Below are 13,349 nucleotides of genomic sequence, written 5' to 3' on the forward strand. Positions count from 1 at the left end.
TCTTACAGAGGTTATACTGTCAAGTATGTTAATTTTAGGAAAAATAAAAGGCTCTATATTATCTATTCGATTTCATGCAGGGCGAATAAGATGCAGATACATTTTTATGTATTTTGTTTGTATAGACAAATATAAAAATACAACAACAAATGTATCATAAATAGAATCCTTGTGACATTTCAACATCTTCGGGTATATATATATATATATATATATATATATATATATATATATATATATATATATATATATATATATATATATATATATATATTAACCTGTAAGGGAAGAAATACATATATTATGAATTAGTCATAGGTGCCACTCATTATTGTGGAATTATTTGATTGATTTCAATTAGATGTTGGATATGTTTCAACACTGTACGAATGTTCACATGGCACTGGTGTTATTGGTTAGATTCTACACCTATATAGAACAGTCCAAGAACCAACATAGTGATTTTCATTAAAAGGTATTACACTCAAGATGCTAATACCTGTTCACCCAGTCCACTGTTAAGTCCCAAACAGTCCACTGTTCATCGCAGCACTAGACGACAGGTTTTATAACACTACCTGCCGCCACCACAAAGTGTTTTATTTCATGAACTTGCTTCGCGAAATGTTTATCGAAGACTCTAGAAGATTTCCACCCAGTATATGAGCGGAGTCTATCAAAGTCCATGTGTTGAAAGAAGTTCAACGAGGAAGCAACTTTTCTAGGATCGTGACCTGCGGGTGTACTGTCAGGATCCACTCTGCGAATAAAGTAGGTGAGTTTAGCCCTCAGCTGTTTTAGGGATAAGTTTGATCCTGAGGTTTCGCCTAGGAAGAGCTGTCCCTCCTTAAAGTATGAAGTTCTTCGAAGATAGACCTTAAGACACTCTACTGGACATAGAGAGACATCTTCCTTCAGAGGGCAGATTCTCCAAGGACACCACCTTTTGGTGGGCAGCTAGATTTTGGCGAGAAAGGTAGGATCGGGAAAAAAATTCAGTTCTCCCTCTTCTGTGAGCTGAATATGACCCTCATTTCTAGATAGGGCCACTATTTCACTAACTCTAGCCCCTGAGGCTATAGCAAACAAGAATATCACTTTCTGTGTTAGATCCTTTAGGGTACAATCTTCGTTGTTCAAGTTCGAAGCATAGTGCAAGACTTTGTCCAAGGACCATGATATGGGCTTTGGAGGGGTTGCTGGTTTGAGTCTAGCGCATGCTTTTGGAATCTTATTGAAGATTTCGTTTGACAGGTACACCTGGAAGGCGTAAAGAAGAGGTCGTGTCAAAAGTGACTTACAAGTAGTTATTGTGCTGGAAACCAGGCCTTGTTCATGAAGGTGGATGAAGAAGGAAAGGCAAAAGTCTTTCAAGATTTTTGTCGGCCTGTTTGCTTTGACAAAGGAGACCCACTTTTATCAAGACGATTCATATTGTCTTCTGGTTGACTTTGACTTGTATTCTTCTATAAAGTTGATGTTGTCTTTTGAGATCCCAAACCTTTTCTTGACTGCTAAGGCGAGAAAATCATGAGATGTAGGTTTTGGGTTCTCAATAATGAATCGTAGACAGTCGACTTCTGAACCAGTTGGGATAGAACTGGATTCGATAGAGGAAACAGCTTCAGCTTCAGTTCTATCACTAGGCGGAACCAATTGCTCCTGGGCCATTTGGGGCCCACTATTGCTGCTGTTCCCCTCGAGGATCTCAGCTTGTTGAGGACCTTCAGCAGGAGATTTGTTGGTGGGAACAGATAGATATAATTCCATCTGTTCCAATCGAGGGACATGGCGTCCGCCGCTTCTGCCCGAGGGTCCTCGTATGGGGCCACATATCGAGGTAGTTTCTTGTTGTTGCTTGTTGCGAAGAGGTCGATCTGCAGTTCTGGGACTTTTTCCAAGATTAAGGAGAATGAGTCTGCGTCCAAGGACCATTCTGTCTCTATCGGTTTTTGCCTGGATAGAGCGTCTGCCGTCACATTGCGGAACCCTTGCAGGTGAACTGCTGATAAGTGCCATATTTTCTTCCTTGCTAAGTGAAAGATGGCTAACATCACGTGATTGATGTAGGGCGATCTCGAGCCTTGTCGGTTCAGACACTTCACTATTACTTCGCTGTCCAAGACCAGCCTGATGTGGGCTGATCTCTGAGGGGATAGTTTCTTCAACGTTAGGAAGACTGTCATGACTTCCAGAATGTTGATGTGAAAGGTCTTGAACTGGTGTGACCAGTTCCCTTGTACTTTTCTTTGATGGGAATGGCCTCCCCATCCTTCCGGTGAGGCCTCTGTGTGGATGACCACTGAAGGTTGAGGTGGTTGTAAGGGAATTGTCCTTGTTAGGCTCTTGACCTTTGACCACGGCCTTAGAAGCGATCGCAGTAAGGTCGGTGTCGATCTCTGTTGATCTCTTTGAGCGTTTGATGCATATCTTCTCCAGACTCCTGACGCATCCTTCAGTTGTGCTTTCAGCACTGGGTCTGTCACTGCTGTGAACTGGAGAAAGCCCAGTACTCTTTCCTGTTGGCGACTTGAAATCTTGTTGGATTTCAGTAGTCTCTTGACAGAACCCGCAATCTCTCTCTTCTTCTTCGGTGGGATGGAGAGGCGGTGTGACTGCAAGTTCCAATGGATTCCTAACCATTGAAACTCTTGAGCTGGAGAGAGGCGAAACTTCTTGTAGTTGATCTTGAAGCCCAGATGATCCAGAAACTGGATCACCTTCGTGGCTGCCTGCAGACAAGCTGTCTTGGATGCTGCCCACACCAGCCAGTCGTCCAGGTATGCTGCTACCTGAATGCCTTCTAAGCGTAGCTGTTGGACGACTGTGTCCGCAAGTTTTGTGAATATCCTTGGGGCTATGTTTAGTCCAAAGGGCATGGCTGTGAAGACCTATTTTGTCTTCTGTAATTTGAATCCTAGGTAAGAGGAGAGGGGCAGCTGACTGGTAGGTGCCAATAAGCAGCTGCTAGGTCTATTGAGACCGTGCACGGCCCTTTTGATAACAGGGTCCTTATGTGTTGTAGGGCTAGCATCCAGAACTTGTTGTTCTCGATGAACTTGTTGAGTGTAGACAAGTCTAGAATGACTCTGGAATTTGATAGACTTTGTTTTCCTTATTACCTTTTTGTTTAAGAGTTCTAAGGTATATTCTTACAATAAGGGGGTGGAGTGTTGGAAGAATTGAGGAAAAGGGGGTGGAGTTTTGTTCCATTTCCACCCGACTCCATTTTTGATTAGGCTGTGGGCCCAAGGATCGAAGGTTCAACGATCCCGAAAGTGGAAGTGTCTTCCTCCTACCTGGAGCATCTCATTGTTGAGATGATCCGGAGGATTTGTTACCCTGACCACGTCCTCCTCTACCACTTGAGGGGTTTCTTGAGGAGCCTCTTCTAGATCCTCTACCTTTAGCACGAAAGGTAGTGGTGTGTCTCTCAAAGCCTGGATTAAAGGCTGGCGACTGAGCTACCAACTGCTGGGGCACCATTTGGAAGGTGGTTTGCAGTTGGGCAACCATTTGGGGCACTGTGGTCATGGTAACCGTAGGATGCTGTGCAGGTCTATGAGGCATGCGTGGCTTCTTTGTCTTCCTGTTCTTGGGTTGGGGACCAGCGTCAGAGGATGATTTCCTCTTGGAAGACATGCCCCACTTCTGGAGAAGGTTCCTATTCTCTGGGGTGGCTTTAGCAACTACCTCTTGGACTACTTCTTTTGGGGAGAGGTCCTTGTCCCAGATACATGAAATAATCAACTTCCTGGGCTCGTGTTTGACCGTTGCATTGACAAACACATGCTCTCTACAGCCCCTCCTGGCCTTTACAAAAGCGTACATGTCCTTCACAAGGGTAGCCATGTGCATCTTGGCTAGGACCGTGTACATATCTGGGGCGCTCGAGAGGCCTGCACACATCTCCATACAGTTCTGGAGAGACAAAGAGGCGGCTAGTCTCTCTTTTGTCTCCTGTTCCCTTCTCAAAAGATGTTCCGACAACTTTGGAAGGTTCTCGTTGAACTGTTGTCCTGCTATCTCTGGATCCAGTTTCGAGATTGAGAAGATTAGATGAACCTCGTTCCATTCCTTCTCGCAGGTAGGCAGGGCTAGAGACAATGGTTTGCATTCCTCTAGTGTAGGGCATGGTTTGCCCGCGTCAACTGCTTTTAGCACGCAGTTGAGAGCTTTGGCCGAAAAGGGAAAAGCTCTGGAGGAAGGAGCAAGGAAGGTAGGTTGCCTCTTGCTCAAAGCTGAAACCTTCAAGTTGGTATAGCCGGCTTTCTTTAGGGTACTCGTCAAGAGAGCCTGCGCCTTTTCATGCTCAAAGATCATGACCTCCTTAGGTTCCATCTCATCTCGAGATTCTGGTTCATCCCGCAATCTCACGAAACATTCTGGGTAAGCCAAAACGTTAGGCCAGAATTGGAGATCTTCAAGGGGTTTGGCCCCCATCTTCTCAGAGATGTAAAGTTTCCCATTCATCATGGGCATATACTCCACATACCTCCAGGGGTTGGTTTCGGAGCATTGGGGTAAGTCGGGGACTCTGACACACTTTTGAGAGCCTCCGAAAGCGCCCGAGCGTTGCGCTCCTCTGTCTTCCCTCCTCATCTCTTGTTGTTCCTTGCACATCGATTCCATCATCAGTTGCAGCTGTGCCATGAGCGCTTCACCCTTGGTTAACAGTGGGTCCGATTGAGAAGTTGGGGCCGAAGAGGTTGACGGCACAGGTTGATATGCCGTCACAGAAAACTGAGGGTCTTCCGCTATTTTCGATATGGATCCTTCTTCCTCCTCGGGTGGCTGGACCACCTCTTCTTCAGGATTTTCTTGTAGAAGATCCTTTTCGGTGTCTGAGGACACCTCTGACATCCGTTCTTGATGGATGTCCATGCCTTCGAGAGCCTTGTTGATGTCCGTCTCTATCGTCAGTTGAATGAAGGGAGGCTTGACCTGTGCCTGAGGCACCACCGTGTCGGATTGGGCCTTAGGGAGCAGAAGGCTTCTCATAGCTTCGTTTGGCAGGTAAGATCCCGGAGAGTTCTTCTGGACCCCTCTTACCCACTTTCGAAGCGTTTTCCTCGCAAAATCCCTCGACTCTGTCGTCTGGGGATCACCGAAACCCTCGGTCATCAAGGCCGAGCAGATGATGCAACCCTTCGGATCCCAATAGTTCAGGGTTTCAGTTGCGATGGAGTAGGGGGCATGAGACCTGCACATCTTATGGCCACAAAAGTCCCTGCTTTTGTGGTTGCAGAACATGACTGCACACTTCACCTTAGCCTCCTCCTGTAAGGAAAGAAAAAGTGAAATGAGTATGGGGTAATTTATCTCACTGATAAATATTTTCACATGCATTAAATAGTATACATTACTATTCTTAATATAACTTAGGATAGTAAGCTAGAAAGGAAATAGGAAAGACTTATATCTGTGTTCCCTGTCCAGGCAATTGCTATGACCTTCCCCAATATTGATATTTTCAATTTCCTTATCAGGGAAAATACAGGGTGGAATAGCTCTCGTACTTAGAGCTGGAGTCAGTGTATACTAACACTAACTCCACCACATGTAAAATATTAATACTGCAGGGTAATTATTGGTGTTCCGATGATCTAGGATACATCACAATGTTGAAGGAATGCTTCACCTCAACATTTGCTGAGCGGTCTCAACAATGGACTGTGAAAGGATACACAGAGTATGTTGGAAATTCATACTACTGTGTTATCATATACTGTAGTTTTCTAACTGCTGTATTGTTGTACTGCAGGAATACTGGCTACTGTATTGTCTTATACTAAAGTTTTGCTGGTATACTACCGGGTTAGGCTAGTACCTGGCGACTCTAGCTGACAGAGAGAGAGAAAGAATGGAGAGAAGGACTACCATATTATTATAATTTAGTACAATAATTAGGGTTGTAGGGATTACTGTCTCTACTGCCTTCTTTCCAAAATGAGGATTCAAATGGAAGAGGAGAGAATGAATTGATTCTAGCTTCCATCCAGCCACAATTTCCGTTGCCGGCTGTACTGCCGGTTACAGGGTTTGTGGATGGCAGTCCAAGGGAGGACTGAAGAATACTCAAAGTTCTAATGGGTTTCCCACCAGCAGCCGTCAGGGCCGGCTCAACCTTTCCTGGAGCATTGCTTCCATTAGGGAGATTGTCGAAGCAGCAACCTAATCGCCTTTGTAGGAGCCCGGCCGGTAACGCAGTCATCCCGACAAGCAGGGTGATTGTAGAATGCCGGCCACAGGGATCGAGGACAGAAGTGGAAGGGAAAGGGTCTTATATTTTTTCCATAGAACGTAGGCGGCAGGTGTGCCTCCTACTTTCGGCTGTAAATCATGGAAACATAGTTTCCTATACCGGCGCCGTCTTGGGTGGCAGAGGAATAATCATTCCCTAGCCTGAGACATTGCCGGATATAAGCCATGTCTTCTGGTACACAAGGGAGAAAGGTGGCGGCAATAGTACTACCCACTTTCATTTGTGAACTGGGGAAGCCGAGCTTCCTATGTTGGCAACGGTGTAACCAGCAGGGGAATGACTATTCCTCCATTGGTAGCGTTGTCGGCAATAAGACAGAATATCCTGAGTTACTGTCATATTTCAAAGCCGGGATACTCACCGGCAAAGAGGATCGACAGAAAACACTATCTCAGTCAAGCCGGAGTACACTACTCAATGGCAATGACGAAAGATAGGGTTGTCGCCTGGGCTGGCAGCACTCAGGGGGAAGGAAGGGTTTATCCTCATTTCTCTAAAAGAGAGGGGTATCGAATTATGATAGTAATTCAAGGAGATATCTATATCTCCGACCGAATTAATAAAACGATATGAGAGGTTAAACGGGGATAACGTTACTAAAGTATATCTTCTGGGTAGATAAGATATAATCAGAGACTTCTTATCAAAATACGTTTAATTTCTCTCAAGCTTATGTCTCTGATCTTCTCTAACAACTTGTGTCTCTCCAGTGAGAATATGCTACTACACTTATTCTCTATGTCTAAACATGTTCTATCAATGCAATACTATGCAACATTACTTTTAATACCCGTAGCCTATACAGTATTACAGTACAAAATACGCAACACCTTCGTTGATATCACGGCTTTAATTTTCTCCTTAGTCTTGTGAATACCTTTGCCATTGATTATAAAACCTAAGTAGCCCACTGAATCAACTTCTAAAATAAATTTGCTCTTATTAACTCTATTTTTATGATCCTGAAACATGAAACAGCTAAATTCTTAAGTTTTGTCACAAATGCATCAAGACTCTCGTGGTAATTCTAATATGCCTGTGCTGTAAACTGATACCTTTCAAAAAATCTATTGACCTGAGGGACATAATATGTGGTAAGAGTCTTAATCACAGCTTCACTAGTGTCATCGGTAGGTTATAGTGTCTTGAACCCTTCCTGAACCTCTCTACTGGCTGTGTGCAACAATAATGCCTTCTTCTGCGCATCTTTCATTCTACCTGAAGCTTCAATGTATAACTTAAATTCCTCACACAACTGTTGCCATCGTGTTGCAACAGAATTGGGTTCTACAACAATGCTGAACTTCTCTGGATGTTATATGTCCAGTGGCAGTTTGACTTTCTTACCTGAATTAGATTAGGCAAATGAAAACTACAAATTAACTGGTTACTCACTAACAAAGTTAATTTTAACCTAATTCCAATGTTAATTGCACCTTTTGTGTGTTCTATACTTTTTGTTTTGTGTGAATTATCATTGGCTTATGGTAAATATTTACCACTTAATGCCTACTTGTAACAAAATTTAATACTATCTAACTTGGGCCTACCAAGTAAAATTTTATTTTATGTTGTTTGCTTCTTTATCGACATCGAACTTGAATGTTGTGGTGTTCCTCTGGATGGCTGCAGTCCTGCTGCATGGGGTTATATCTTCTGGTTGGCTCTTCTTCTGCTGCTGCTTCTCTAGGTGGGTTTCATTTTCAGTCGCCAGTTTTGTAATTGTTATCAACTTTAATTAGTGCTTGATTACTGTCCTCAAACATACCTGGAATAATAATAGTTCATTAGTTGAAAATGTTTCTATCCCAGCATCTTCGCCGACTTGTCTTCTGTGTGGATGGGATATAGTCAGAGACTTCTTATTAAAATATGTTTAAATTTGCTCAGGCTTACATCTCTGATCTTCTCTAACAGACTTGTGAATCTCGAATGAGAATATGTAAACAAAACTTTTACAAAACAATAAGAAAAAATAACAAATGCGCATCACTCTTTAAAAGATTGGATCCTACTGCAATACTTAAGTTTAGTCACAAATGCATCAAGACTCTTGTGGTCTTTCTGATCTGCCTGTGTTGTAAACTGATACCTTTCAAAAAATATTATTGACCTGAGGGACAAAATATGTGGTAAGAGTCTTAATCACAGCTTCACTAGTGTCATCGGTAGGTTATAGTGTCTTGAACCCTTCCTGAACCTCTCTACTGGCTGTGTGCAACAATAATGCCTTCTTCTGCGCATCTTTCATTCTACCTGAAGCTTCAATGTATAACTTAAATTCCTCACACAACTGTTGCCATCGTGTTGCAACAGAATTGGGTTCTACAACAATGCTGAACTTCTCTGGCTGTTCTATGTCCAGTGGCAGTTTGACTTCTCACCTGAATTAGGTTGGGCAAATGAAATCTACAAATTAACTCGTTACTCACTAACAAAGTTAATTCTAACCTAATTCCAATGTTAATTGCACCTTTTGTGTGTTCTTCATTTTGTTTTGTGTGAACTATGATTGGCTTATGGTAAATATTTACCACTTAATGCCTACTTGTAACAAAATTTAATACTATCTAACTTGGGCCTACCAAGTAAAATTTTATTTTATGTTGTTTGCTTCTTTATCGACATCGAACTTGAATGTTGTGGTGTTCCTCTGGATGGCTGCAGTCCTGCTGCATGGGGTTATATCTTCTGGTTGGCTCTTCTTCTGCTGCCGCTTCTCTGGATGGGTTTCGTATTCTGTTGCCAGTTTTGTAATTGTTATCAACTTGAATTAGTGCTTGATTACTGCCCTCAAACATACCTGGAATAATAATAGTTCATTAGTTGAGAATGTATCTATCCCAGCATCTTCGCCGACTTGTCTTCTGTGTGGATGGGATATTGTCAGAGACTTCTTACTAAAATATGTTTAATTTCACTCAGGCTTACATCTTTGATCTTCTCTACCAGACTTGTGACTCTCGAGTGAGAATATGTAAACAAAACTCTTACAAAACAATGAAAAAAAAAAATTACAAATGAGCATCACTCTTTAAAAGATTGGATCCTACTGCAATACAAATGTGAGAAGAATCATATCCTAACTTTAGGACAATTAACTAAAAATTAAATCCTTCTTAACATACGCTACTACCCTCATTAACTATGCTAAAACATGTTTTTTAATGCAATACTGTGCAACGTTATTCTTAATACTTGTAGCGCATATAGTATTACAATACAAAATACATAACAGTTTCCTAGTTGTGTGACGACTAGGAGTATGACGAAGAAGGTGGCTGCAGAAGATGACAGAGAAACCGAAGGAGAGATAAACTTATAGGATTTATTTACAGAAGAAGAGGATTCCCATGATGGTATGCAAAAGGAAAACTCCCAAGAGAGCCTGATAAAAGAGGAATGACAGATGAATGAACAGTAAGACAAGGAAGAAATGGATTTGGAAGAAATAGTACCATATGTTGGATGAGATGGGGGTGTAGCAGTCTCACACCTGTTATTATCTTAAGGATGGATTGCTTATGAGAAAACATAGACCTGCTGATATCCCTGGGAATGCTGAATGGGGCATATATCGTCAGATATTGATTCCCACACCGTTGAGAAGACAGGTGATCGCCGTTGCGCATGAGATGGGACACATGGGAATAAGGAAGACGACGGAGAAGATTGAGACACTTTTTCTGGCCTAGCAAGTATAAGGATGTGAGCCAATTTTGCCGTGCATGTCACGTTTGTCAGATGGCTGGAAATCCTAACAAGTACATCAAGAAAGCTCCCTTACACCCGACTGAAGTGCAAGGAGAACCCTTCAGCAAGGTAATAATCAACATTATGGGACCGTTACTGAGAACGAAGAAAGGCCACGAATATATATTAACTTTAATGTGTCCAGTGGCGAAATACCCAGAAGCCATGCCCATCAGGAACATTAGTGCCAAAGTAATCTCCGAGAAGTTACTACACTTTTAAACCAAGTTTTGTATTCGAAGTGACTGAGAAACAGATTGCACGTCAAAATTGTTTCAGGACGTGATGAAACTATTGGATGTGAGACAACAACTATCTACTGCCTATCACTCAGATCTCCAAGGTGCATTAGAGAGATTTTATCAAACTCTAAAGAGTATTTTAACAAAGTACTGCAACGAAACAGGAAATGAATGGGACATCGGACATTATTTGAGGTACACAGTGCTTATCAAGAAAGCATGGGATGTAGACCTAGTGAAATGGTGTTTGGACGAGAAGTAAGAGGACCGATTAAAATTTTGGCAGAAAAATGGAAAGATCGAGAGAAAACAGATAGAGAATATGTCAGGAATTTATGCAAAAGGATTGGCGAGATAAGAAATTTTCCCCTCAAAAACCTAAAAAAGAGTCAAGGAAAAAATTTTCCCCTCAAAAACCTAAAATTGAGTCAAGGAAAAAACGATGAAAAGGAAAAGGTTTGGTATGAAAAGTAAGGACAGACAGTTTGTAGTAGGACAACAGGTGTTGATTTTCTAACCGATAAGGAGATTCCCACTCAGTAACAAGTTCCAAGGACCATTCTGGATTTTGGAAAATATCAGTGACTGGACCTACGTTATCGAGATCCCAGGAAGAAGGAAAAGTCAAAGAAAGGTGCGTATTAATTTATTGAAACCCTACTTAAATGAAAACGAGGCCGAAGCTTCACAGAAGACGATGATGGATATGAGGTATGGGCTGTAAACAAAGTGAATAATTTGACCAACATCAGAAACTTAGAAGAAAAATTAACTCATTTGAACAAGGAGCAACAAGAGGAATTAAGCTGATTGATTAAAAGTTTCCCTGAAATTGTCTCAGACGTTCCAAAACGAACCAACTTGACGAGGCATGACATACACCCCAAGACAACAGAAAGACCATTCAAACAACACGCTCATCAACTGCCGCCGTATCACCAAGAAGTCATGAGAAAAGAAGTGGACTATTTGTTTCAAAATGGTCTAGTCAAACAAAGTTCTAGCCCTTACAGTTCTCCATACTTGCTTGTGAAAAAACCAGCCTGGTCTTTTAGGATGTGTACGGACTATTGAAAGTTAAATTCGATCAGTGTGGCCGATGATTACCCAATGCCACTCATATACCAACTACTCGACAACATTGAACAAGCGAGGTTCATCACTAAGATCAACTTGTTCAAAGGCTATTATCAAATTTATTTGAACAAACATGCAAAATTATCAGCTTTTATAACCCTGTTTAGGTTATATCAATACACAGTCATGCCATTTGGTCTAATAAATGCACCCTGTCATATATTGATTTATTATTATTATCTTTCTATTGAATATAACAGAGCTTTATTCCTTATTTTGTTTGCTTTTTGTTTTGCATTATAAATGATTGAATCCTCTCCCATAGATTCCAATACTTTTACAGCCCTGCGTCAACTATACTTTTATAACGTTTCAAGCTTTTCCTTGTTTTTTATTCTGCCGACCCGAGGTTTTCCAATGGCCATTTGCTTTTGTGAATTATTTTCTACTTAATAATGTCAGTATTGACGATGACTTTGGTTTTACGCTAACCCCAACATCTTGAACTTATAATAAAGTGGCGACAAATGAAGTCTGGATGCAGGACGTCGATTTTGTGAGCAGATTTCAGGACTCAGGGTTTCACCGAACAAATGTATGCCTTGTACGGGAGGCCGGACTAAAGTTCCTAGGCTAGCACCCTTGCATTTCGGTAATGCCTTTAGGCTATCTGGATGTCAACCTGTTCCCCAGGAGTGATGTCATTGTTTTGTGGAAGTATTGTGCCATTGGATTTGGTAAGCTGTATTTTTCCCATGTTTTTATGCTGGCTAGTAAACTTGCTATGCTGCCTAACCTTTTTGCCTAAACTACCTAGCTTCGTTTTAGCCCTTGGTTGGTTACGTGGATTCAACGATTTCTAGTGTTCTACAATGGCTTCGGAATCCCAAAGTAAGATTGATCCTTTTGATCCTGAAAGGATCAAACTAGACATTTGAGGTGTCTATGCTACAAGCACATTTTTTGTCACTATGTCATCACTGAGGAAGTTAAGAAGAAACATAGTCTACTTATTTCTTTAGGTATAGAAACTTTCACTGTTTTAGCTTCTCTCTGTACACCTAAATTACCTCATGTTGTGTCTTTAAAATTTGGTGATATTGTTTCTCTTTAGAACACCCATTTTATTGTGAAACCGTCCTATCACAGATTTTTGATTAAGTTTCAGCAAAGGAAGAAAAATCGTGATAAGTCATTGCATGATCTTTATGCTGATCTGAAATCCTTAGCTTAAGATTGTTATTTTGGAACTGCCTTTGACGGTCGAGTCAGAGATCAGTTGTTTATGGCCATTGATAATGAAGGTTATTTTCCGAATTTGGCTGCTGAAAATTTGAATTTACAAACTATGACTTCGGCGGAAACCTTTGAAAGAGTTTTGAATTTTGAGAAACCTTTCTGTTCTGAGAAAGTTGGTTTAACTGATAGTGTTAATGCTTTGAATTTAAATTATAGTGCAATCACACATAAAGCTAATTTTAGTTGTAGACATTGTGGTTATGCTCATCATAGTGAGAATTACAGATTTTCCCATTAATCTTGGTCTTTTTGTAATAGAAAAGGGCATGAAACGTGTTTGTCCTCGCTTTATAGAGTCAAATCAGGGCCAAAGGCCAAGTGTGGAAAAGAACAGTGATGGTAAAAGTCCGTTTTACAAATCTAAGAAAAAGAAAGTTTTTAAAGAGAAAGTAAATGATTTAGCTGAATGCAATAATTCATATTTTGATGATGATAATTGTGATCAATTGCTTAATCTATGGGATGAGTCTGATGATTCAGAATCAGATCACATGCTTAATTTGGAGAGTGATTGTGATAATCCTGAACCAATCAGAACAAAGATTACCTTGAAGTTGAATGATACTGATATTCCATATGAAGTAGTAGTGGTGCTGTGGCTTCAACTCTGAATTGCGAATATGTTCAAATTTTAGGGTTGTCTATTCAGCCTAGTAGTAAAGGGCTGAAAGCATATGGAAATAATTCTATTCATATATTTGCCAAGGTGTTTG

The 13,349-nt window shown here is 41.2% G+C and overlaps 1 protein-coding gene across 2 annotated transcripts; it reads right to left on the minus strand.

Moving 5' to 3' along the window:
- Window positions 1-327: 327 nt before the first annotated feature.
- On the minus strand, window positions 328-9,232 carry LOC137650103 (uncharacterized). 2 transcript variants are annotated; one of them, XM_068383217.1, is made up of 2 exons: window positions 8,851-9,232; window positions 328-8,033 (listed from the first exon to the last, which is right to left on the minus strand). In XM_068383217.1, exon 2 carries the CDS (start codon window positions 5,347-5,349, stop codon window positions 3,310-3,312), a length of 2,040 nt encoding a protein of 679 aa, XP_068239318.1. In that variant the 5' UTR covers window positions 5,350-8,033; window positions 8,851-9,232; the 3' UTR covers window positions 328-3,309. Both variants share the same exon structure in this region, with proteins under 2 accessions (XP_068239318.1, XP_068239319.1).
- Window positions 9,233-13,349: the final 4,117 nt, after the last annotated feature.

Source organism: Palaemon carinicauda, chromosome 11 (assembly GCF_036898095.1).
Source record: "Palaemon carinicauda isolate YSFRI2023 chromosome 11, ASM3689809v2, whole genome shotgun sequence".
In the NCBI taxonomy this organism is placed as follows: Eukaryota; Metazoa; Arthropoda; class Malacostraca; order Decapoda; family Palaemonidae; genus Palaemon; species Palaemon carinicauda.

Bases quoted from the DNA above. Each gene is read 5' to 3' on its own strand.
- LOC137650103 (XM_068383217.1), bottom strand. From the start codon at position 5,349: ATGCATGTGAAAATATTTATCAGTGAGATAAATTACCCCATACTCATT.